At 39.2% G+C, this 24,602-nt stretch overlaps 1 protein-coding gene across 3 annotated transcripts in view; it reads right to left on the bottom strand.

Annotated features, from left to right (window-relative positions):
* Positions 1–24,602, bottom strand: part of C8H12orf56 (chromosome 8 C12orf56 homolog) — a 68,028-nt gene that overhangs the window by 37,484 nt on the left and 5,942 nt on the right. For all 3 annotated transcript variants that reach the window (XM_074083822.1, XM_074083821.1, XM_074083823.1), the window contains 2 exons: positions 16,801–16,957; positions 10,524–10,596 (listed from right to left, as the gene is read on the bottom strand). In XM_074083822.1, the coding sequence (XP_073939923.1) occupies positions 10,524–10,596; positions 16,801–16,957 (230 nt within the window). The remainder of the gene's footprint in view (positions 1–10,523; positions 10,597–16,800; positions 16,958–24,602) is intronic.

Raw genomic sequence — 24,602 nt, forward strand, 5'->3', positions numbered from 1 at the left:
TTCCAATCTTGGCCCTGTCATTTTGTGGTTTTGTGATCTTTGTTACACAAAGTCCCTTGGACAAGCCTTCTATACTAGGTCCCAGCAGATGCCAGAAAGGGGTCACTTGAGCTAAGTGCCATGTAATCAAACTCAACCAGATTCAGCATAAAAGAGGAAGTTACCTCTACTTTTTAACCCTAGAAGGAAAGTAACTTTGAAAAAACCAATGTGCTTTTCTGTCCCGTTTCCGCTTTCTTCAGTCCTCTTCTGCCTTTAAAGTCAACAATCTCAGCTCAGTTCATCTGAATACTCGTTCTACTTTGTAGAATGAGGTGTTGGCTGGTTCTAGAATTCCAGATAAAAGCCACTGAGATCTTTAAATAAAATTTATGGTAATTTTATCTTTTACCACCTTAGTTGACCTAAGTCTTGGTTTCCTAATTTTAAAATAGGAACAATAATCAACCCAATATCATAAGGATTCTGTGAGGATGAAATAAGAAAATACCTGCAATGTGTGCTAGCTATTAATATTACTTTAAGTTGATGATTTGTCTTTTTATATAAAATTCCATAAAATTGGAACCTCCATGAAAGTGGAAGACCACTTTCTTTTTATCAGTTCTTAAATTAATTTTAAACAGACATAAAATTTATTCATTATCTGCATAGTACTATCATCATTTGTGCTGAGTTCCAATCTCTAGCTCCTTCCCCCTTCAGACACAGAGCAGTGGCCACCCCAGGGCTCTCATCCCAGTTCTATCCCACTTATAGCCACTGCCTGCCAAACTCTCAGGCTAAAGGGGCTGCCACTGTAATCCCAGGACAGGGTCTGGAAGGGAGAGCTGTGCCCTCCCCACACACTCCTCTTGCCCTGTGAAGTGGCACATGGCACAGGCAGATTTTAATCACATCCCTGCACAAGTCACTAAATGTGATGCACAATCCCTGAATGCATCTCAGCATGCAGCTTATGTTACACTATTTCCTTCTTAGGATTCTAGTGTTACATCACAGTGATAGTTAAGTGTCTAAAAATGTAAGAAGCTCAGACTGTGATTTTGAGTTAAATGAATGTTATAGGTTGAAAGTCTGTGAGCCAGGTACGGTGGTGCACATGTGTAATACCAGCGCTTGGGAGGCTGAGACAGAGGATCATTATTTGAAGGCCAGCCTGGGCTATGTAATGAAACCCTGTCTTTAAAAAAATTGGAAAAAAAGAAGAAAAAGTTTGTGGTGTCCCCCTCCCAATTCATCTGCTGAACATTTAACCTCCAGTGTGATGATAAGAGTAGGTGGGGGCCTTTGGGAAAGGATTAAATTATGAGGGTCTCATATGGAACGGGTGCATAGAAGAGCCCCCAGGGTGGGGGGGGTGGGAAACTCATACAAGGCCTTGGGTTCAATCCCCAGCACTACAGGAGAGAGAGAGAGAGAGTCAGAGACACAGAGAGAGATAGAAAAAGAGACTCCTCTGAGGGACCTCTTTAAGTCTCTTTCCAGCATGTGAGGATACAAGAAGTCAGTCACCTGCAATCCAGAAGAGTCATTCCCCACCACAATGGCACCTTAATCTACAACTTCCAGCCTCCAGAACTGTGAGAAATGAATTTCTGATGTCTAATTGGCTAAAACAATCAATATGTCTACCTTAGAAATGAGATGCATACTTGCATACTGCTTATCTCTTCAAACTAATACACTTCTTTCCTTTCCTTTTTCTTTTCTTTTTTTTTTTTGTTGTTTTGTTTTGATTTTGGGGGTTTGGGTATTTTTTGGTTTTGGTTTTGATTTTGTTTTGATGCTGGGGATCAAATGCACGGCCTTACACATGTTAGCAAGCACTCTACCACTAAGCTACATGCCCAGCCCTAATGATATAATTATTGGTTTTAACTTGGTAAAATTTATAAACTGCTTTTGTGACTCTTATGACCTATAAGGTGAGAATTATGTATGAAAATTAAGAAAATTAAAAGGCTTGAAAAACTGTTGTCACATTTCTGAGTGCTCTAACTCTTCAATAGATATTTAGATAACTTTTAATGCACCAAAAGTAACTCTTCTGACATTTCATAATGTCATATAAAATTAAGTCTGTTTTAGAAACTGAATATTATAGTGTAATAATCAGTATTTTGAGATGCTTTGACTTTGTTTCTGATAAAATTTATTTATTCCAATTTAAATTTGGTTATGGTCCTAATCCTTTTAAAGTTTCCCTGCCACATTCCAACCTCCCACCCCAATATAGTCAATGTTCATACACTGGTCAACGCTTAAATTACACAAAGGAGATTACTATTTAAAGAAATTCTAAGTCCTATTTGTGAATTCAGTTGATTCAGTAAACCTTTGATACAGTTGTTTAAAAAAAAATAAAAACTCTGGTTAGAATTGAATATTGCTTATTTTAAAATCAGGCAGCAACCATTTTTAACGTAATAATAGCATACATGGCAGTTGGGAAGTTGCCACAAAACAATTTCTCTTAAGTAGTACAGGAGATCTGTAAATACTCAGTGTTGCGTATAGGGCACTGAGCTCCAATGCGGAGTTTAAAACAACAATTTTGAACATGCTCACAAGTAAGCAAAGGCCATTTAGCTCCTTAGAGAATACTTGGCACTCACGCAGTGACCAGATTCCACCTCATTTCTTGTCCTTTCACTAAATGATTACTGATTCCTCATCTTCTGTGTCTTTGTATGCAGTGCACTGACTACTCCCATGTTACAGAAATGTATTAAAGAAAGAATATCCCCATCCTTGTCCAAAATGTTTGTAATTACTGAGAATAATTAGATAAAAGAATTTAGGCTTGTTGAAAAAGGGAATGAAGCATTGGTATTTTCTATTGTTCCTGTTGTGCGCACCCAGTTAATTTATTTCATTGATTTCTGCTGTTATCAATATTATTTTCTTCATTCTTGCTTTTTCCTTCTTTCTTTTTGAGATGGAGTGTCACTATGCAGTCCAGGCTGGCCTGGAACTCATGATGCTCTTGCCTCAGTCTCCTGAGTGCTGGAATTACAAGCGTGCACCACCACACCTGGCTTTTTCTTGCTTTTTAAAGTTTGCTCAGCTAAAGCAGGATATTGTTGCAGTGTAGAATTGGGAAAGAAGAAAGCAGCTGAAGTAGAAAACCTCCAGGCCTTTGCTACAGCATACAGCTGATACTTGTACTAAGTTCCCCCCAATTGGGTGTGTCCTAACATGCACTGGCATAAAGACATTAAAGGTGGAACTAAGACTACCCAACTTTATGTTGGGGGAAAGAGCCTAGATTTGCTAGCCAATGTCAACACAGGGTTCCTCTGGGTGTGTAGTACACATTCCCTAAGTATTAGGATAGGGTTACCATGTATTTCCACTAGTCATCATTGAACAAATAACGCACTGCTTGGGTATCACAGATATAGAAAAATGACAGAATAAGTCTCTGCCTCATAAGAGTTTATATGAATGTTCAAATTACTCTCTCTCTCTGGAGCTAAGACCATGTGTAGAGGAAGCAAAATGCCTTATCTGCCAGGAAAAGACAAGACATTCACATCTAGAGTAAACATTGACAGCACCATATATAAGAAGCCTATAGTTTATGTTAGTGTTATTGTTATCACATGAAATCATTTGTCACAGATCTTCTCTTTGCCAGGGTTAGAGAGCATACCCGGGATAGTCTGTCTTTAATTGTAGACAACATGATCTACATAAAATTCACTTGATTTCACATTCCAGTTGTTGCACAGAATTTGTTCACGTGGCCATCTGTAGTAACAAGGACATCTAGGAAGGTGTTTTCTACTGAGCTCACTACCATCCCAAACAAAATCCAGACTCACTTAATAAAGTAAGGGAGAATCTGCTCATTCTCCACCCTCCTCAGAATTAAGGAACTCTTAAGTAGGTCACAAAACACTTTTCCTTTTAAAAAAATGTTAAAATACATCCTTGTGTTTTCTTTTATAAAATACATGTGAATACATGAACTATCTACTAATAAAGCAAGAGAAACCTAAATACTCAATCGTTATCAGAGATCACTAGTCCGTCTTCTATCCCTTAGGTGTTTAACAGCCTATTGCTTATTATTACTCTGAAAGTTAATCATACTTCTGTAAATCTGATGTCCCAAGGTAATAGCATCCTTCTTATGACCTACAGTTTCTCATAATTAGGCATAAACTTTATACCTAAGAGATGTTTCAAAGCTCTGCACATGTTAGCATCCTTTCATCCTCTAATTAGTGTTTTCTATCCAGCCTGCCTTTTGTTTAGACTTCTCATTCGGATATTTAATTATGGAGATGACAATGCTAGAAAACTATGGTATAGTAAGCCAGCTCCCTCCCCACCCCTTTATTTGGAAAATATTCCTCTGCCCCACACATGGAATACAGAGAATCTACCATATTTTTAAACACCCTGATCTCTTGGCCATAAGTGGCTGAGTTGTCTAATCAAATTGGCAGTCAGAGACCATTGCCAGGATTTAAAAAAATTTTAATGCAAGGAAAGATGTGAGTTATCACAAGGCCCTGAGTTCAAATCCCAGTACTGCCCCTCACCAAAAAAAACTTTTTTATTTTTGAAGTTGGAAGAACTTCAGAACATCAGAGTGTTCAGAGGGAATTATATACCATGAAGACTACTAAGTCTGTGGGTGGCTATCATCTCCCTCAATCCATCCAGCCATAAAGAACATGTTAAGAAGTTTACCCAGCGCTCTGTTACAAGGCACAATCCTCCTCCAGAAGCTCAGAAGTCATAGCCTTCATAGCAACATTGAAAGTACATCAGTCCCTTCAAATAGTGTTTATTACTGTAAGGGTTTAGATCAAATCACACTTCTGCAAATCTATATAATGCAAGCCATGCTAAGTTGTAAAGGACATGATTACTCATTCAACAAATATTAAGTACCTACTAAGTTCCATGCACTCAGCCAACACCTGAAATATAGCATTGAACAAGAGTTTGTAGGTCCCTGGCCCTCAGGGAGCTTACATTCTAGTGGAAAGTCTGACAATAGGGAATAAACCTGAAATTATAGCTTATGGAAGTTCTATGAAATAAAGTTAAACAAAGGAAAGCTGCATGTTTTTGTCAGGGAGTGGGATTCTTAGACCAAGGGACCAGGCAAAACCTCTCTGAGACGTTTAAGTTAAGACCTGAAGGATAAGAAAGGATAAACCATGTGAAAAATAACATTAGGAGGGAAAGGACAGATGTGCTTTAGCCTTTGTGATGAATGAGGTGAAGTGACGTGAGACAAAGCTGGAGCTGCAGGCAAAGGCCAAGTCTTATGAGGATGTCTCCACAGAAAAAAGTTTTATTTTCTGTGCAGTGGGATGGCACTGAAATGTGTTAGGCAAGAAAGACATTGTGAATAGTCACTTTAGCTTTACCACAGAATAAAGTCAGGCAAAGGTGCAGTGGTACGGAAAATGGAGGTGGAGATGGCAGTTACAGGTGTTAGATAGTACAGGTAGGAGATGACCCTGGCTTGTACTGGGGTATTTGCAGTGAGGAAACAGAGTTGATGAATTCAAGATGCATTATGGGTGTAGAAGTCAGGAGTCTCAGGAATCCAGAAGATCAACATCATTGTAGATTATCTAGGCCAGTAATTCCCAAGCCTTGGTAGTTAGCTAAAATCATCATCTAGGGAGCCACCAAAATCAGATTGCTGACCCGAGCCCCAAAGCTAAGCATTCAGCAGCCTGGAGTAGAACCCAGGAATGTCTCCATGAGCCTTGAGAGACTGTGATTCACAGCCAAGCTTGAAAAATTCATAGATTTTTGCCAATATTTTAGGTCAGCTCTATTTCACACCCTGGATGACCTGGGCTGCTTCTTCACACAACCCAAACAGCAAGTGTGTAGCTCATTTCAAAACAGTAACACCGCCTTCAGAAGAGCTCCTGCATGTCCCAGATTCTCAGTTTCTGACAAGCAAATTCAAGCCCTTGTATCCAATCTAAACTCAAACAGCAGGAGTGCCTGGGGAATGAGCTCTTCTCTTCAGCTGACTTCTCTAACTAACCTTGTTTTGGATGCTAAGCTTTGTCAATAAAGATTTCTAAAAGTGTGTCATTTTGTCCTTTTATAAAAGGCAGAAGTGTAGGCACTCATGATTTTTGATAACTGGGGTCCTTCTGCGCTTCAGGATTATCTAGGCAGAACAAGGGGCTGGTGGGGGAAGATGGCTTTAGTGTCCCTCACTCCCCAGGATCTCCAATGGTCCTCTCTTTAGTGAGCTATCATAAACAAATGACTGTACTATATAAAAACGTGTTTGTGACAATGTATGCACATGTGAATAAATAAACAAAAAAATCAAAAAAACGTGTTTGTGAGTGCTGAAAGGAAAGAGCCACTACAAATAAGCATACAGTCCAAGCAAATGAGTTTCCTAATCTCCTCTTATTGCTGTCCCAAGGATCCTCTTTTATGGAAATTCCAGAATGATCATTGGCTCTAGGAAGGAAACCAACCCAAGTCCATTCTATATCCACTGTTATAAGCTTAAAATTCTACTAGTTTTTCTCCTGCTTCCAGCCATGCTGGAATAACAGGGTCCAGATAAACACTCCCACTAGAAACAATCCAAAACTGGACAAAATATATGCAAAAATAGCTTTCAATCACTAGACATTAAGCAACAAAAGACAGTGAACCCTGAGAGGTGGGAAACAGTCAAAATGAAATCTAATGATTGCCTCAGTTCACAGCCTTAAAACATTTCCAGACCACAGTGTTGAGGGGGATTAGATACTGACTGTGGTGATGGTATACATGACAAAACATCTGTGCATGGTTTATCATGGTCTGTGACACCTCAATAGGGCTGTAAAAACAAAATACTATTACTTGAGCTTCTTTCACTGGGCTGCTGGTTTGATGCACATTATAATGCAAATCCCACTGAGGGGAGCCATTTTAAATCTATATTCTTACGTTTGCACACTGTGGTATCAAAGATTCAAGCACAAAATCTTATAGGGACAGCAGGGATGCTTACTAGACAAGGGGGAAAATGCAGGGGTGCGGGGGAGGGGGGGAGGTGTAAACAAACTTACCCATTGACAAGTGTGTTGGGAGCTGGACCCAGCAGGGGTGGGCCCCTGGAAATGTATGATGGTGATTTTAGTTGCCACCATAAAGAGGCAGCATTGCTAGCATTCAGTGGGTAAGAGCTAGGGAGGCTTACTTGCCACCTTCTGCATGACCACTTATGGTGCCCCAAAATATAGTAATACACCCCACTGGGAAGCCCTGGTAGACAGCATTCAGCCACACAGGCTGCTGCTGTCCCTTCCCCCTTTCCACCACTATAAAGGGGCCAATCACGTTCTGAGCCATGCTTTGCAATGCTAACTAGAACACTCACCAGTCAATCCAGCCTTAGGCAGTATGCTTTTCTGATGTTTTAGCTTCAAATAGAACTCTGTCAGGAATGCAGAGACTTTTTGTAGCTAACTCCTCAAACTAATTTAAACACCTTCAGGAAAATCACATTTACTATAGCCAACTTTCTTGCCCCAAAGAGTTGGTTGCAAGGTTTAAATTCTTTCTTTCTTTCTTTTCCTTCCTTCCTTCCTTCCTTTCTTTTTTTTTCTTTTTAGTGCTGGGGTTCAAGCCCAGAGCCTTACACATGCTAGGCAAGTGTTCCACTGAGCTATGTCTCTAACCCAAAATAACATTTTTTTTTTTGAGATGGGGGGGTCTCACTATATTGCCCAGGCTGGCCTCAAACTCCTGGGCTCAAGCAATCCTTCTGTCTCAGTCTTATGAGTAGCTAGAACTATAAGCATACACCACTGTACTTTGCTCCCAGCCTTAAAATAAAGCATATAAGGTTAAAATTCTATAAAGCAAATTGGTGATGTGTTCCCAGTAGGAAAAAAAATCCTAAACTACTTTTTTGTGTGTAGTAAGAAAGGAAGTTGGGCTGGTAGAGTAGCTCAGGTGGTAGAGCACCTGCCTAGCAAGAGTGAGTCCCTGAGTTTGAACCCCAGTGCCACCAAAAAAGAAAAGAAAAAAGAATGCTAAGAAAGGAAGTTATAATGATTTCGGATTAGAAAAGAATTTATTCAACCAATGAGAGAAAGTACAGCAAGAAAGGCCTCTCAGCCCAGCATCCTAGACAGCGCAGCGGTGTGCACCTCCAGCTTTTGCATGTTCCCCAGTCAGGGACTTTCCCTGCAGGGCACTTTAGAGCACTTCCTTAACATGGGTTTCTCCCATGGCATGGCATGCCTTTCAGGACCCAACCCACATTAATTTTCTTCATGTCTGTGTATCTCTTGACAGACAACTCTTAGAATCAATGTTCCCCTCTTCTTTCTAATGTCTAGATACTTCATTGTGTAGCAGTATCATACTTCAAGTTAAGCAACCTGGGAGTCTGCCTTTTAAATTTAGACCTAAGCATGGCACCGTGGTTCAGGCCTGTAATCCTAGCTACTCAGGAGGATGAGATTCAGAGGACCGAGGTTCAGGTCAGCCCGGGCAAAAAGTTCAGGAAACTCCATCTCAATCAATAAAAGTTGGGCATGGTGGTATACACCTGTAATTCTAGCTATGTGAGAAATATAAGTAGGAGGACTGAGACACTATTCAAGAAATGACTAAGGGCTGATGGAGTGGCTCAAGTGGTACAGCACCTGCCTAGCAAATGTGAGGCCCTGAGTTTAAGCCCCAGTAGCCAAAAAAAAAAAAAAAAAAGTAAAGAAAAAGAAATAACTAAAGCCACAAAATAGAAAACTGCTGAGGATCTACATTCAATAACAGAATCTGACTGCTTTGTGCAATTCTTGATAAAATTAGGATGTCTAAGTTTAAGGTATTACATAGATGTTATGATATTTGTGCCTGAAAAAAATAAAATAAAGCACTAACAGGAGAACAAGCATTAAAATAAATAAATAAATAATGCAAAAGGGGTGTGGCTCAAGTGGTAGAGCATCTGCCTGGCAGGCTCAGGCCCTGAGTTCAAACCCTAATACCGACAGAAATAAACAAACTTATACGCAGATTTCTCTGCCACCCTCCATACTGAAATTTCAGCAGCCAATTGGACTCCTAAATGAGACAAGGCTGACTAGAAGCTTGAGCTTAGCCTGTCTACACCTGTACGTGGGCTTGGTTCCCACTGATATCCTTATTTTCTTACTTAACATCACCATTCATTCACTCACCCCAGCTTGAAACCAGTGTTTTCTCTCTCCATCTCATTTCAAGTCAGTTGCCAGTCTTGTAGTTTCTGCCTTTGCAATGTCTCTTCCATCCATCCCTTTTTCTTTTTTTTCCTTTTTCTACAGTACTGGGGACTAAACTCAAGGCTTATGCTGCTAGACAAGCACTCTACTATTCCCAGCCCTTTTGCTTTCAGTTTATTTTTCAGATAGGGTCTCATGCTTCTGCCCAGGCTGATCTTGAACCTCAATCCTCCTAACTCTGCCTCCCAAGTAACTGGGATTATAGGCACGCACCACCACGCCTGGCATTCCTTTCCCTTTATTCTCAGTGTCTCTACTCCAGTTCAGAGTCTCATCACTTCTCATCCATCTTTGTTCTTTCCTTACTTCAATTCATTTTAAGCACAATTGTTAGATTATTTTTTGTAACAACAGTTTCTATCATATCACTGCCCCAGCCAAAAACTTTCATCCGTTTTCCCAAAGCCTATGAAATGAACTGTAAATTCTTCATCTGGTCTTCTAAGAGCCTCTAGAAGATGGACCCAATGTCACTTGCAGGTTCTTCCTTTAAGTCACATCGCACTGCCTGCCACTCCGAATGCATGGTCCATTTTACTTGCCCCTATCTGAACTTCCACTGTTCCCTCCAGTATCCGGTGTCCCTGGGCACTGTCCCTTCACCAGGTGTCACCTGGCATCTCTACTTCTCCCTACAACTGAATGTAAGCTCTCCCATATTGAAATCTTTCTGACAAATTGCTCCAACTAATTTAGGACACTTAGCGTATTTACTTTTATGCAAATGTTATATATCCTAGTTAGAGTCAGCTTCTTGTACATATGAACTATGCTTAACTCACCTTTGTATCCATTATAGGGCCCAACATTGTGCTCTCCACAGATTGAGCTCAACAAATGTTTTCTAATTTAATTAAATCAACTATTTACATTATGAAATCGATATACTCCATGGAAATATTGTATTTTATTATTTTAACTGATGGATTTAAATTTAGGAGAAGTTCTCTCAAAAAACCTTCTTCATGCTGTGCATGGTGGTCACACCTATAATCCCTGCACTTGTGAGGCTGAGGGAAAGGATCACGAGTTCAAAGGCAGACTGATGTACAGAGCAAGTATGAGCCCAGTCTGGGCTATATAGTGAGACTGTTTCAAAACAACAAGTAAATAAAAAATGTTCTTATTATTACAGATATGAGAGATCTAGAATACAATGCAAAGCCATTAGTGGAGAAAAAGTATAAAGGAAAACAAATTGCAGTAGTTTTGGGCATCAAGTTAAAAACACACTTCAAACAACATTCTCACCTGAGAGAGGATTCATTCAGACTTCTAGACTCTTTTCTTCTCCAAAAGACAGGACCATTATTCTCTTCCTTGACTTAAAAAAAAAATTATTTGGCTATTAATCAAATAATTTGACTGAGTTTACAAAGAAGACCTAGTGTCCTTAAAGGCTTGTGACAAAACAACTTCAGTGTTAATGTCCCTGCCTTTCTCTGTCTTTGTCTCTGTCTCTCTGTTAGCTTTCAATTTTCATTTGTAACAATGCTATGGAGAATCTTAGGATCATCTGTGCTCTCCACTCAGAAATGGAGGATGGTTCAATCTGTTTCTACACTTGGTGGAATGTCCGTTCTCCTAGACACCAGTAACCTGAGTCTGGCAGGTAAAGGCAAGAATGATGAGAGAATGATGAGGGACAAAGTTCTCTGTATTCTGTATTCTCTTACACATTCTCTTCTTCCATGGCTCAGACATGAGGTCCTCAGTCAGTTAGCATAATGCATTCCTGATGGAATGCTCAGGAGCGCTGGCCAGCTGAAAACAGTTTGTAGAGGGGACACTAAAATAATATCTGCTTTCTCAATGCAGGAAGTTTATTACAGTTGTCAAAATCCTATTCCTACAGGGAAGATTTTCAAGCTTCCATATGTAAAAACTACCTACCAAATATGTGAGGCTCATCAGTGCCTTGTTGGTTTAGTTTTAGGCTTTTCCCCACATCATTGGTTTCAGGAAATATTCTAGGTTTTAGCTTATATATATATTTTATATGCATGTGTATATATATATACACATATATATGAGTGTGTGTGTCTTTATATTTCATGTATGTTATATACTCATATATATATAAAACTTTGGTTCAGTTTATATTTCATTAGATTATACTTCATTCTGCTTTCGGGATTATTCTTTTTTACTTCATGCCAATATTACAAAATATACCACTCAACTTTTAAGGTTTTTTTTGTGATTCTAGAGCTACAGTGAATATTTAGTAATCACTAGTCACAAGTAGCTATTTAAACTTAATAAGTTAAATTAAAATTATTTGGTATTAATCAAATAATTTGACTGAGTGGTCAGTGGCCACATGTAGCAGAATTAGATATAATTAGACTAGATATAAAACATCTTCATTATTGGAGTGAGTTCTGTTGATAATGCTGTTCTAGAATGTACCTGAAACTACAATTTACAACCCAATTTATTGAAGAGCTTCAGTGCTAATACAGTTCACTATTGTCACTCTCTTTCCATCAGCATTGTCCATTTAGAGTTTGCCATAATTTAGATCTGGAATGTTTCCCAAAGGCTCATAATGTGCAAAAGACTTGGTCCCCAGTCCATGGCACTATTAGAAGGTGGTAAAACTTTTAAGAAGTGGAGTCTAAGGGGGAGCAAGTTAGATCATTGGAAGCACACCCATGAAGGAGATACTGGGACTTGGGTCCCTTCCTGTCTTTCTCTTTGCTTCCCAACTACCATGAAGAAAGCAGCTAGCTCCACGATGTGCTCCCCTCCATGACATGCTGCCTTGTCACTGGCCCAAAAGTAACAGGGCTAACTGGCCATGTACTGAAAATGTGAGCCAAATAAATATTTCCTCTTATTAAGTTGATTTATCTCAGTATTTGTTCAGTATTGGGAAGCTGGGTAACACAATGTTTAATGCCACCCTCTTTGGCAGCACTGGGGTTTGAACTCAGGGCCTCACAGTTGAAAGGCAGGCTCTCTTACCACTTGAGCCACTCTGTCAGCTCCAATGACCATCCTCTTTATCTAAATATAAAAAGTACAATTCACCGACTGTAGCCCATATGAAGACATAGGAATACTAAAGAGGAAATTTTTTCTTTTTCTCTATCTCTAGAAAAGTTGAACCTAATTAAGAATCCTGTGAAAGTGTGATGATTTTAATGAAGTATTTTTACTACAAATTTTGAGCTTCCTTTGTTCAGATGATCAAGTTGACTGGAGTGTGGACACCTTTGCCACATGATAAAAATATTCCCTAGGCTTTCACCCAAGAGGTTTGGAGTCAGTCCTAATAATTATCTTTATTTAAATGCTCAGCCGTTAATGCTTGCTGCTTCTCTAGGCATGACATCATCCTTATTAACATCAAAGATTTTAGAAATGACTACTATCAAATAAATGGTCAGACAAGTTGAGCCTATCTCTTGCTTCAGGATCACATATTACAGAATGTCTAGGAGGTGAACCATGGGGTCTTATGTATTCAGCAATACCTAACCCAGAAAACAAACAGAAAGGAGGAGAACAGAAAATATAGAGTACATCACTGCTGTCATGAAGGAAAGGTGAAATGTTTTTTAATCTTGTAGTATGTGCTGTGGCTTCTTGTGACAGTAGCAGTTTTGCATTTCAAAAGCCTCTGCACAAAAGTGTCAGATGGTACCTTTGGGGATGAAAGTAAAGAACAGGTGGCAGAAGGAGTTCTATGAATAACCATGTGCATGTATATAAGGTAAACTTCACTGCTTTAACATCATTTACAAAGTTACTAGGAATTTAAATTTCATAAAGCTTCTACCTAATTTAGTACCTCCTTTTAATGTGTTTTTATATTCTTACGCATGTTGAAAAAAAGCCAAGAAAAATTATGCTTGTGGACAAGGATAAATATGCATTTAAGGTAACCAACACCAGTTACATGCCCTAATTAGTGTGACAAGAGACCTGCTGAGCAACCAGGGATTTAATAAACCTGCTAATTACAACAACTTCTACGAACAGTTTCCATACTGTGGTGTGTGTGTGTGTGTGTGTGTGTGTGTGTGTGTGTGTAAAGGTGCCTGTCTGAGAAAGAGTACAAACAGCACACAAATTTTTTCACATTTTGTAGCTAGCTAAACGATACTCTGAGAGGCTCTGTTTGACTTTGAGTGAAGTCTAGCAGAACAATCAATGGGCTGGTATGGGCTTGTCGAGCTGTACTGGCTGCATGCCAGGAGTAGAAGGGTTTTTCCATGGGCCACTTGACCTTCATTCTTCATTTCTATGTGAAGGATGCAATTTTAATGGCTGACTCTATTAAGTCAGCCATCCCAGCTGTGTGCCCAGCACTGCCCATAATATATCATGTAATATAATAACTCTGTGAAGTCAGCAATAGAGATGAGGAAATTGAGGGTCACAACAGTTAGGTGACTTGCAGAAGGTCACAAAGCCAGGAAATATAAGAACCAGCCCTCAAAGTTGGTTTAGCCAAGTCCAAAGTTCATGCTCTTTTTGTCTGCTTTTTACCAACTCCCAATTGTAGGGGTTCCTTAAAGCACTCATAGACACCTTAAAGGACTCTTACGTCTACACCTGTATATCTACGTATCTTTATTTCTATGTCTATATATCTGAACATTTTCATTCACACACTTCTGACACCAACTTTGTGGGGCCTTTCTTCCAACGAAAAACCAAGTCTTCAATTCTCTGGACACTAGTTAGTTGATGTACAATTCAACTTCAATTCTGACACTAACTACCTGAAGTGAGCACAGACCCTACAGGTTAAGGGCTCAGTCCCAGTGGCTCAATTAGTAGAGTGCCTGCCCAGCAAGCGTTAGGCCCTGAGTTCAAGCCCCAGTACCACCAAAAAAAAAAGGGCTCAGTCCCACGAGACTGTCCTCACTTCATACATCAGCTGCAAGTCCTAGGTTTCTACTTGTACTTCTTACCAACCAGTTATAACTCAGGGGTTCCCCTTGAAGAGGATCAAAACATGACACCCCCAAATATGCCACATTTGCATCTTGGTTATTTTGAGCTGAAGTACTGACTAGCTCTTTCTAACCTTAAAATGGGGCATAAATATCCCCAGAGAAAGGTAACCCCCTGCCACTCCATGCCAGGAAAAGAAGATTCTTATCCCCAGAGTTAAACAGTTGACACCAAGATGCGTCAATACAAACTCATTTATTTATGTTTTGGTTGGCTCTGGGATTTGAACGCAGGGCCTTAGCACTTGCTAGGCAGGTGCGTTATCCCTTGCGCCATACTCACAACTGTGGAAACTTATTAAAATAACCTTTATCTTGCATTAGTGTCCTCCATGTATTTCCTAGTCACTTCCCCAAAGTCTATAACTCAAACTCCTTTGGCTTTGTCTTATCACGACTCTACAACGATCATTCTTTGTTGAAATTGTATATAAGCTCGAAGGCCTGCCTCCTTTATAGAGTCTTCATTTCTATAGTGGTTCTGCACCATGTAAAAATCTTAACGTCAAATAAAATTTGAATGCTTTTCTCCTGCTACTCGGCCTTTTGTTGATTCTCAAACCCAGGCACAGAATCTATGAAGGTAAAGAAAGCCTTCCCCACTACCATAACACACCCTCTTTCAGGTTCAATAATTTGGAAAAATGGTTCACAGAACTCAGGAAAATGCTTTTCTTATTATTATCAGTTTCTTAGAAAGATATTAATCCTGAACAGGCAAGTGGAAGAAATATGCAGGGCCATGTATGAGGAGAAGGACTTGGAGCCTCCAGGTCTTCTCCTGTACACCACCCTCCCAGCAACTCCCACGTGTTCACGAACCTGGGAGCGCTCCAATTACATCAGTTCTGTAACCCTACTGTTTAAGAAATTTTTATTTATTTATTTTGGGGGTACTGGGGCTTGAACTCAGAATTTCATGCTTGCTAGGTAGGTGCTCTACCACTTGAACCACTCCACTAACCTTTTCTATGTTGGTTTTTTTTTGAGATGGGATTTCAAAAACTATTTCCCCGGGCTAGCTTCGAACTGTGATCCTCCTCATCTCTGCCTCCTGAGTAGCTAGGATTACGTGGCTGTTTCGGAGCTTTTAACGAGATTTCATTTGGTAGGCAAGATTGATAAATCATCAGTCATTGGTGATTAATTCAATCTCCAGACCCTCTCCCCTCCCTGGAAGTTGGGGTGGGAGTGGAAGTGGGAAAGGACTGAAAGTTCCAATTCTCTAATAATATGGTTGGTATGGTGTGCATATGTATTTTATATATATGTATATATATATATATATATATATATATATATATATATATATAGCCATGAAAATAAACAGTGCATTAATGAACTACAGTTCCATTTTTATTCATTTGTCCTTTGGATTTTTAAGACATCTTCACAGAAGAGTCCAAATGTGAAATGTAAAGGACGGGCAGTTCTGGTTGAGCCAGGCGAGTGTCAGGAGCCCTGATTCCTCCTCCTGCCCTTCTCTCCCTGGGCACAATTGGAAAATCACCTGCCTCAGATTCTGAGCTCTCTAAAGACAAGATTTGAAGGTGATATTTTATTATTTGTGTTTCATAGTTTGGGGGTAATTAAAAAGATACTCTCCTGGACCAAACTGAACTTTTCAACCAGGCCTCAACTTTTGGACTTTCATGTTATTTTCTGCATTGTCCAATTTTAGCAAGAATCCTGCTAAGTTGATTTAGTCAGAATCTCCCACCCAGTCAGGTATGGCAGTACACACTTGTAATCCCAGCATTCAGAAGGCTGAGGCAGGAGGATCATGGGTTAGAAAGAAACCCAGACTCCCCCATCCTCCATATAGGATCACTCTCTATGTCTAATAGGGTTTCTCATTCTCCACAGTCACCCAGGCTGTGTCTGATCACTCTGGCCTGCCATCAGCAAGAATCCTCTCAGGTCAGTTTAGCTAGTGTCCCCCATTGTCCCTGACTTTTCCCCTTAATAAGTGTCCTATAAATTTCCCCCTTGGCCATGATGTAGTCAGAATTGAGCCCAGTTCTTTTTTTTATGGACAGGATCTTGCTATGAGCCCAAGCTGGTCTAGAACTAGACATCCTCCTGCTTCAGTCTTAGAGTGTTCTGAATAAAGAATAAATGCTATTAATAACCATTCCTTACTAGTGGGAGGTGCAAGGCTCTCGGAGATTACCATCAAGGGGGTATCTTAGAGTCAAATTCACATTCCTTCTGGTTACCCTCTATACTCCTTTACTAGGTTTTTGTTAAAAATTTGTGGGTGTCAACAAGATTAAGATTAAACAAGAACTAATCAAATGGAATCCAAATTCTAACTTGAACCAATATTGAACACAGTTATTTTTCTTTCTTCTTGCTCCTTCCTTTCTTTTCGCTTCCTCTTTTTCTTCTTTGCTTCCTTTCCTTCTTTTCTACATACCTTTATGGCACACTGTGTCCTTCCACTCTGCTGCTGATAATAAAGTGGTCAGCTCATCTTCAGTGTAAACAACATTGGCATTTTGCATCATAAAGAAACCAACCTTTGCCTATGTCACCTCCAAAAACACCCTACATACCTTTTTTCTTGTTAGCATGGTGAAATGGCAAGAGGAGTTTCCTGACCCCTTTTGACTTTTCACACTCCTTTTTCAACACAATTGAAGAATAGAGGATACGAATGTGTTGGTTGGTTTCTCTATCTGATGAATTCAAAAATTCTGGGTAATCATCAACCTGAAAAAAAATATTAATTGAGTTTATTAAGACAAATCTGACTGCTTACTCACTTGGGGATAATAAATTCCCAAAAGCTAAGGGAAAGTTTAAACTGAATCTTTTTTTTTTCACTTCCCCCACTTCACTCTTCTTGTTAGCTTTCCCATTCTTCCTCTGTTTGCTTTAGTCCCTACTAAAAAACGTGCTGGACAACAAAACCCAGGAAACTATTTACATTATAGAATTACTGAATAAATAGTAACAGTGTTTCTATTGTTAAAAGATATTCCTCTCCACTTCCACTTTGAAAATGGACTCTGTGGAGGGGGGGACGTCTCAAAAAATGTGTAATTAATTGGGCTTAAACTAGGATTTTTCTATGAAGGAGACAGTGTCCTACAGTAAGCTCTAAGAGATTCTTTGAGTACAAACATCTAGGTTGAACCATTCGAATGTGCTCTGCTTTCTCCAAAATCCTGTTTTCTATTCTTGACTTTAAAAAGGATATATACTGAGGACATTTTGAACTTCTGTTTAATAACCTACTTCCTTTTATATGACAGGCAGCAATAGTATCTGATTGGAAAGCTAAGTGCATACCTAAAGCCACAGATTCAAGAACCAGAGAGTATTCTGCTACAAACTTTTTCAAGTATTTAAAATCTAGATTAAAATATTTCCTGTGATCTTGTAGTTTCATCTTTCTCTTGTCACAAATATAAAAAGGAAACATCAAATAATAATTAAATTTATAAAATCTAATTAGAGTAACTGAAGAAAGGAAGATGGATCGATGAAAAGCTATCAGCAGCTACACAAACTCAATGTATAAAAAATATTTTCAGAATGTACCCTCAGTTGTAAAGCACTTGCCTAGTATGTACAAGGCCCTGACTTCCATTCCCAGCATTGAAGAAAAACAAAAAAGATGGTATGTAAAATGAAATGGGAAGTTCACAGCACCAACTATGGGCATTCTCCCCCTTTCCTCCACCCTTTGAACCACTTCCTACCAACCCAGTTTATAGGAAATCAAGAGGACACAGAGACATGTCAAGGATCTCAACCTTTGATTGCATCAGGCAGATTCCAAATGTGGAAAGTTTCCTAGGACAAATGACCTGGCTTCTCTGGCAAATAAATGATAAGAAAAAAAAAAAAGAGAGAGAAAGAGGAAGGAAGAACTGGAATAGATTATAAGGGACTTAAGAGACAAATCAAACCAAGCACAATGTATCGGCATTGTTGGCCTCTTGAGTTGAGAAAACCCACTTGCAAGACATTTCTGAGCAAGTGGCAAATTTAAACTATCTGATATTATTTAAGAAATTAACTGCTAATTTTTAGGTGCAATAATGGCATTGTGGTTACTTTTTTTACTGAGGTATCTATAGATGAAATAATATGTTTTAGACTTTAAAAAATATATATACTCCAGTGGGAAACTTAAGTGGAGGAAAACTAAAACATGGTCTCTTTTCATAGCCACTAAAACTGACGGTGGGAATTCGGAGATTCATCCTCCTTCTCATTCTAGTTTGCTTAGGTTTGAAATTTCCCTCAGAAAGGGTTCATTGCCAGCACCTGTGGCTCACACCTGCAATCCTAGCCACTCAGGAGGCAGAGGTCAGGAGGATCACAGTTAGAAGCCAGCCTGGGCAAATAGTTCAGGAGACCCTATCTCGAAAAACCCTATCACAAAAAATTGGGCTGGTGGAGTGGCTCAAGGTGAAGGCCCTGAGTTCAAGCCTCAGTACCACAGAGAGAGAGAGAGAGAGAGAGAGAGAGAGAGAGAGAGAGAGACAGAGAGAGACAGAGAGAGACAGAGAGAGAGAAAGGGTTAATATAGCGATAACAATCAAATACAATGTGTGCTTCTTGGTTAGATCCTAGCTTGAACGAACCATCCGTAGAAGACATCCTGAAACAGAAAGTCTATATGGCCTTCACAGAAACAGGGTTCTGCTTGGTTCTGCTGATTTATTTGGGTTTACATACACTGTACATAGCTGACCAGGGACGTGCCCTTCCCTCCTTTTGGAGTACACTCCCCTTTTCCCTGCCTAGAAAATTCTATTCATCATTAAGAACAAGCTTTTCACTTCTTTCATGAAGCTTTATCTGTGAAGCTCTCTTAACACCATATGCCACTCCCTCTTCCTATGATACTGTTTATGTTTTTTTATACCTGCTTTCATATTTCATTATAAATATCTGCTTATAACAGTTTTTCTTCTTTCTCATCTGCTTGTGCAGGTATCATTTCATTCATTCTTACAGTTTTAGTTCCTGGTAATTCAAAATCTTGGTGGAAATCACTATACAAAAATCAACCATCCATTCAGTGGAAGTGTACATGGTAGAGAAAAGTCTGAAGATCAGCAGGGCCACAGTTTGGAGACTAGTTATTTTGTGGGACATTAAGTACAAATAAGACCCAGCAAGAACTAAATTGTTTGATGTCTTTCAACTCCCGTGATTCTTTCAGGTTTAATGTCCTCTGTGCACAGTAAGCTTTAACTCTCCAATCTCTAACCAAGAAAGAAATGCAATTAATTAATTAATTAAAATTTAAAATCCAAGAGTATTTCGGAGAAAATACAAAAGCAGACCATGGAAAATCTGAAGGATTGACTATGCTAATAAGTAAAGTGGCCAATATATGGAGACATTTTGAGTGGACGTCCCTCAAACTAAACCATGTTAGCAACTACCTATGTCACCTTCATAGCTTAGTCCTATGTAGAAGCTATTTTTATGTTTGGAACTTGGCAAATCCTCCCAATGTCCTAATTTAAAAACTCATTGTAGACTCCACAATGTGGGGTTTTTTCCCATTATACCCTACCTGGACTTTAGTGTACCAGTCCCTCAGGAAGTCTGGGCAGTCAAGATGTTTTTGGAGTCTATGAATATTCCTGCCATGAAGTGATTCACCCTGTATTTCAAAAAGGAGTTACCAAAAGGAATTATCCCTAGACTAGAAAAACTTAGACTTGAAAAATCATTGTTTTAGGGCCAAAAGCCACAGCTAAGAAAGACTGAAAGAAAAAAAGATTTCAAGTCTTGGACCTGTGAAAAGGATGCTACATCTCACCTGCAGCTTTTCGGCTAAGTATGTCCTTGATATACATAACACTAGTCTCAGGCTTTGAAGGTCAACAACCTTGAGAATAGGGTATGGAGGAATAACTAAGGTACTTTTGTTTGTTGGTTTTTGTTGGTTTTTTATTTTTTGGTGGGGAGGGTGGGGTTTCACTGTTGCCCAGGCAGGTGTGGAACTCATAATTCTCCCCACATCAGCTTCCAGAATAGCAGGGATTACAGTGGAGCCAGCAAGGTGTTTTGTTTATAATTTCATTCCCTCCTCTCTCAGCAATTTATGCCTAGGAACCACATAATTTATACATGGAAGTAATTATGTTGTCCTTATTGCAAAACCTAAAACCTCCTAAAGAAGTATCATAAATTTGCAAAAGGCAATTGTTGCTATGTGTTTAGTGGCTAAAGAATGCTGACTGTGAGGTCGAAAAACCTGGGCTTACATTACAGCTCAGATGTTCTTGGAATATGTGACCTCATGCAAGTACTTACCCCTTTTGTCTCTGTTTCCTCAACTCAGATATCACCTTACTTATAAAGTTACATAAGATTAAGTGAGATACCCTGCTTAAAGTTTTTTACACAAAGCTGATACTTGGTTATGATTAATGATTACTGGCTGTTTATTAGAACCTCAGTAATACAACACTGAGCCATAATCATCCTTCACTCAGACCAATATTTGTCCCTGAATATGGTAGCAAGGGGCATTTTGGGAGAGGAGAGAGACCCTTTTATTTTTTATTATTATTTCAAATGAATAAGATCTGAATGTACATAATAAGAAATTATATTTCACTGAAAATATCCCTAACTTCTTTGACTAAATCTCTGAGAAATCTGTGTATCTACATTTTTTTTTTTTTTTTTTTTTTTTTTTAGTGATACTGGCTTAAACTCAAGGCCTATACCTTGAGCCAGCCCTTTTTTGTGAAGAGTTTTTTCAAGATAGTATCTCCCACTATTTGCCCAGGCTGGCTTCCAACCGTGAATCCCCCTGCCCTCTGCCTCCTGAGTAGCTAGGATTATATGCATAACACTGATGCCTGATGAGATACATAAAATTTAAGAAAGGTTTCTGTTTTCAAAGAGCTTAGAGTCTTATGGGGATTCAGTCAACCCAAAAAGAACTTTTTTATAGCCTACTATGTACTAAGGCAACTATAACCCAGTGATTAAGAGCGAGATTACCTAGTTCAAGTTCTGATTCTACCCTTTAGTGAATAACCTGAGAAAGGTGCTTAAACTTTCTGTCATTCAAAGTCCCCACCCATAAAACTAAGATGACGATATTATCTGGGATTGATATGAGAATGAAGATCCAAGTTAAGCACTTAGAACAGCTAAGTGACATACAGTAAGAACTCAATAAATGTCAGCAATTTGAGGTTGACACTAGGGTTGTTCACAAATATTCTTGTTCCCTTTCTTCCAGAAACATGGAATATACCTGGCACTGGTGGCTCATGCCTGTAATCCTAGCTACCTGGAGGCTGAGATTGGGAGGATCATGGCTCAAGGCCAGCCCAGGCAAATAGTTCTCAAGACTTCATCTCCAAAAATAACCAGAGCAAAATGGACTGGAGGTGTGGCTCAAGTGGTAGTATAAGAGGTGATTAAACTGCTTTTGCTGAAAAGCACTGACTCCTTACTCAGGCCTAAGAATTAACTGAAAGCAGGAGAAACACATGGTATCTCTCCTTCATTTTGTATCTGACTTTGCTCTAAGCCATACCCTTTACAATCAACTTGCAATCACCTTGGATTCCAGGAAAGACAGATGATAACATCTTCATGACAAGGGACTGAAACTACCGCAACAGGATCCTCGGGATGGACCATCTGCCTAATTCCAGGTAACCATCCAGACCACACTTGTGACTGGGACAGTTTAACTAGTAATACTGCTCCTCTCCTGCCCCCAGTTCTTTGTCCATTTAAACCTACAGCTCATGTCTGTAACCGAAGATGGTGTCTATGTTTACTATGAGAGATAGATAATAACAAATCATTAATCTTATCCAAGGCAGAAAGTGATAAATGCTTTGAGACAAACAGATAATGGTAAGTATGCCCTTCTCTTGTTTGGTCATTCCTTTGCTTGAACCTAATCAGTCCATTTTACATCCCATCCTCTATGGATTTTAATTTGTTCACTCTTATCTCCTCTACTAGGAAGAATGGTGAAAGGACAAAGAGAAAGAGAGGCAGCATCTGTAGGTGATGGGGTGGCTCTGCAAGAGACTGAATCCATAGGAGATTCTATTCTAAGTATTTGTCTGCACACTTAAAAAATGTGTCTAACCTTGAGCCTGGCACAGTGACTACCCAGAAAGCAGAGACTGGGAGGACTACAGTTCAAGGCTAGCACTGGCAAAAGGTTAACAAGACCACATCTCAATCAACAAGCCATGTGTGTTGGTATGTGTCTATAATCCCAGCTGTGCAGGAGGTAGAGATTGGAAGATTGTGGTCTGAGGCTAGGCCCAGGCAAAAACTTGAGACCCTATCTGAAAAAATAACCAATGCAAAAAAAAAAAAGGTGTGGGTGTGTGGTTTGAGTGACCTAGAAAGTAGGAGGCCCTGATTCAAGTTCCAGTAGCACCAAAAAAAAAAGTATTTAACCTTAGAAGGGCTTTAAAAGAATAGTATTTTGAAGCACACAAGAGCAAAACTCTAGAGAATTCCTTCAAAATTAACTTTTAAAGAAAATGTCAGCATTCTATAGAAGCTTTGCCCAAACGTTCTTGGAAACTTTTCTTTCAGGAGGTGAACCAAATACACTTTAAGCTTATTATTGCTAAAAGGGAAATCTCACCCTCTCCCAAACATGTGCAAACTTCTATTATAATGTTTGTGGCTCTTACCTCCATCCCCTCCTGCCTTAAGGGAGAGAATGGACTTTTACCTGAATATTTGCAGTTCTTGTCCTGAAGTATAACTGTACCATATAACATGAGATACTGGCCCAACACAGAACAAGGAGGTCTGGGGCACAGAAGCCTAAGGGACTAGTTTGCTTTAGGGCTTTATTGAAATCTGGCAACCAGGTAACAATTAGAACAAAGAAAGGATGGGAATCTGAGACAACCAAAAGCTAAATGACAAGAGGACAAACTTTAGAGTAAAGTGAGAACACCAATGAAGATGACAACAGAAAAGGATGTTCAGAGTTGGCCTTAGAAGAAAAGGAGATTAACCAGATATCTTTCCAGAAAGGAAGAACTGGTTCTAAACAAAGCCACCTGGCAGTGACATCCTGTAACTGAAGTGACTGAGTTGGGCTCAACTGTGGTTTTGATTAAGGACCTAGTATTCATAGAGGATGACCAATTAGTTATTATAGTTATTTCTCACTGAGAAATAAATAAAAGAGTACCCATTTGAAAACATCAGAATAGGAAATATTTCTATATTAGTTTCTACGGTTACTGTAACACATTACTACAACCCTAATGGTATTAAAAATTTTTTCTCTTATAGTTCCAGAGGCCAGATGTTCAAAAATGGGTCTCAGGGTTGGCAAGAGCATATGCCTTAGCATGTGTGAGGCCCTGGGTTTAATTCCCAGCGCCAAACAAAAATAATCCTGGACCTCACTAGACTTAGGACTGTATACCTTCTGGATTCCCTGAGGGAAAGCCTGTTTCCTTGTCTTTTCCAGTCTCTAGAGGCTGCCTACCTTCCTTGGCTCATGACCTCTTTCTTCCTTTGAAACTACTAATGGCTAGTAGAGTCTTTCCCAATATTGTACTGCTACCACTGGCTCTTCTACCTCCTTCTTCTCCTGTTAGGGATGTGGTTACATTTGGACCCACAAGGATAATCTAAATTAATCTCCCTTTTTAAAAGGTAATTGAAGTACAACTTTAATTCCTTTTTTTCATATAATATATTCACAGGTCCAAGGCTTTTCGGATGTGGTTATCATTTCAGGGAGATTATTATGCATAATACAACTTTCGAAGTTAAACTATGTTGTGTGCAAGATGGACATTCAATCTATCAACAATACTGAAATCTTAGATCTGTTCAGCCCATTAACAGACATTATATATTCTTTTATATGCCTGAAAAATAAACCTTGTGCATAAAGCATAACCAAACATGCTATGCCTCTTTATAGGATTCTTGGCTTGGGGACTAAGAAGTTTTTATCACACTTTTCAGTTTCTGACATCTTAACAGAAAGATATACAACTACTAAAAAACACTGTGTCTTGGGGGAAAGTGACAATATGATTATTTTCTTGTCAAAACAATAATATTTACACTGAGAGAAAGCCAGGCATTTAAAGGTTTCAAAAGCATTTGGTAGGGCTGGACTGCAGCTCAAGTGGTAGAGCACTTGCTTAGTGAGTTTGATCCTAGCACTACAAAAAACGAGGGGGGAGAGGTAAAGGAAATATAATTTTAGAAAGTTTAGTTCAAGAGAATGGGAATAATCGCAAGGTTTTACTTCTAACTTTTGCTTTAAAAAAAGAAGCAAATAAATGTGAAATTACCACCCCATCCCCCCAGTCCCCAGTTGGGGTAGTTTGAGTAGAAAAAAAAATCTTTT

This window comes from Castor canadensis, chromosome 8, assembly GCF_047511655.1.
Source record: "Castor canadensis chromosome 8, mCasCan1.hap1v2, whole genome shotgun sequence".
In the NCBI taxonomy this organism is placed as follows: domain Eukaryota; kingdom Metazoa; phylum Chordata; class Mammalia; order Rodentia; family Castoridae; genus Castor; species Castor canadensis.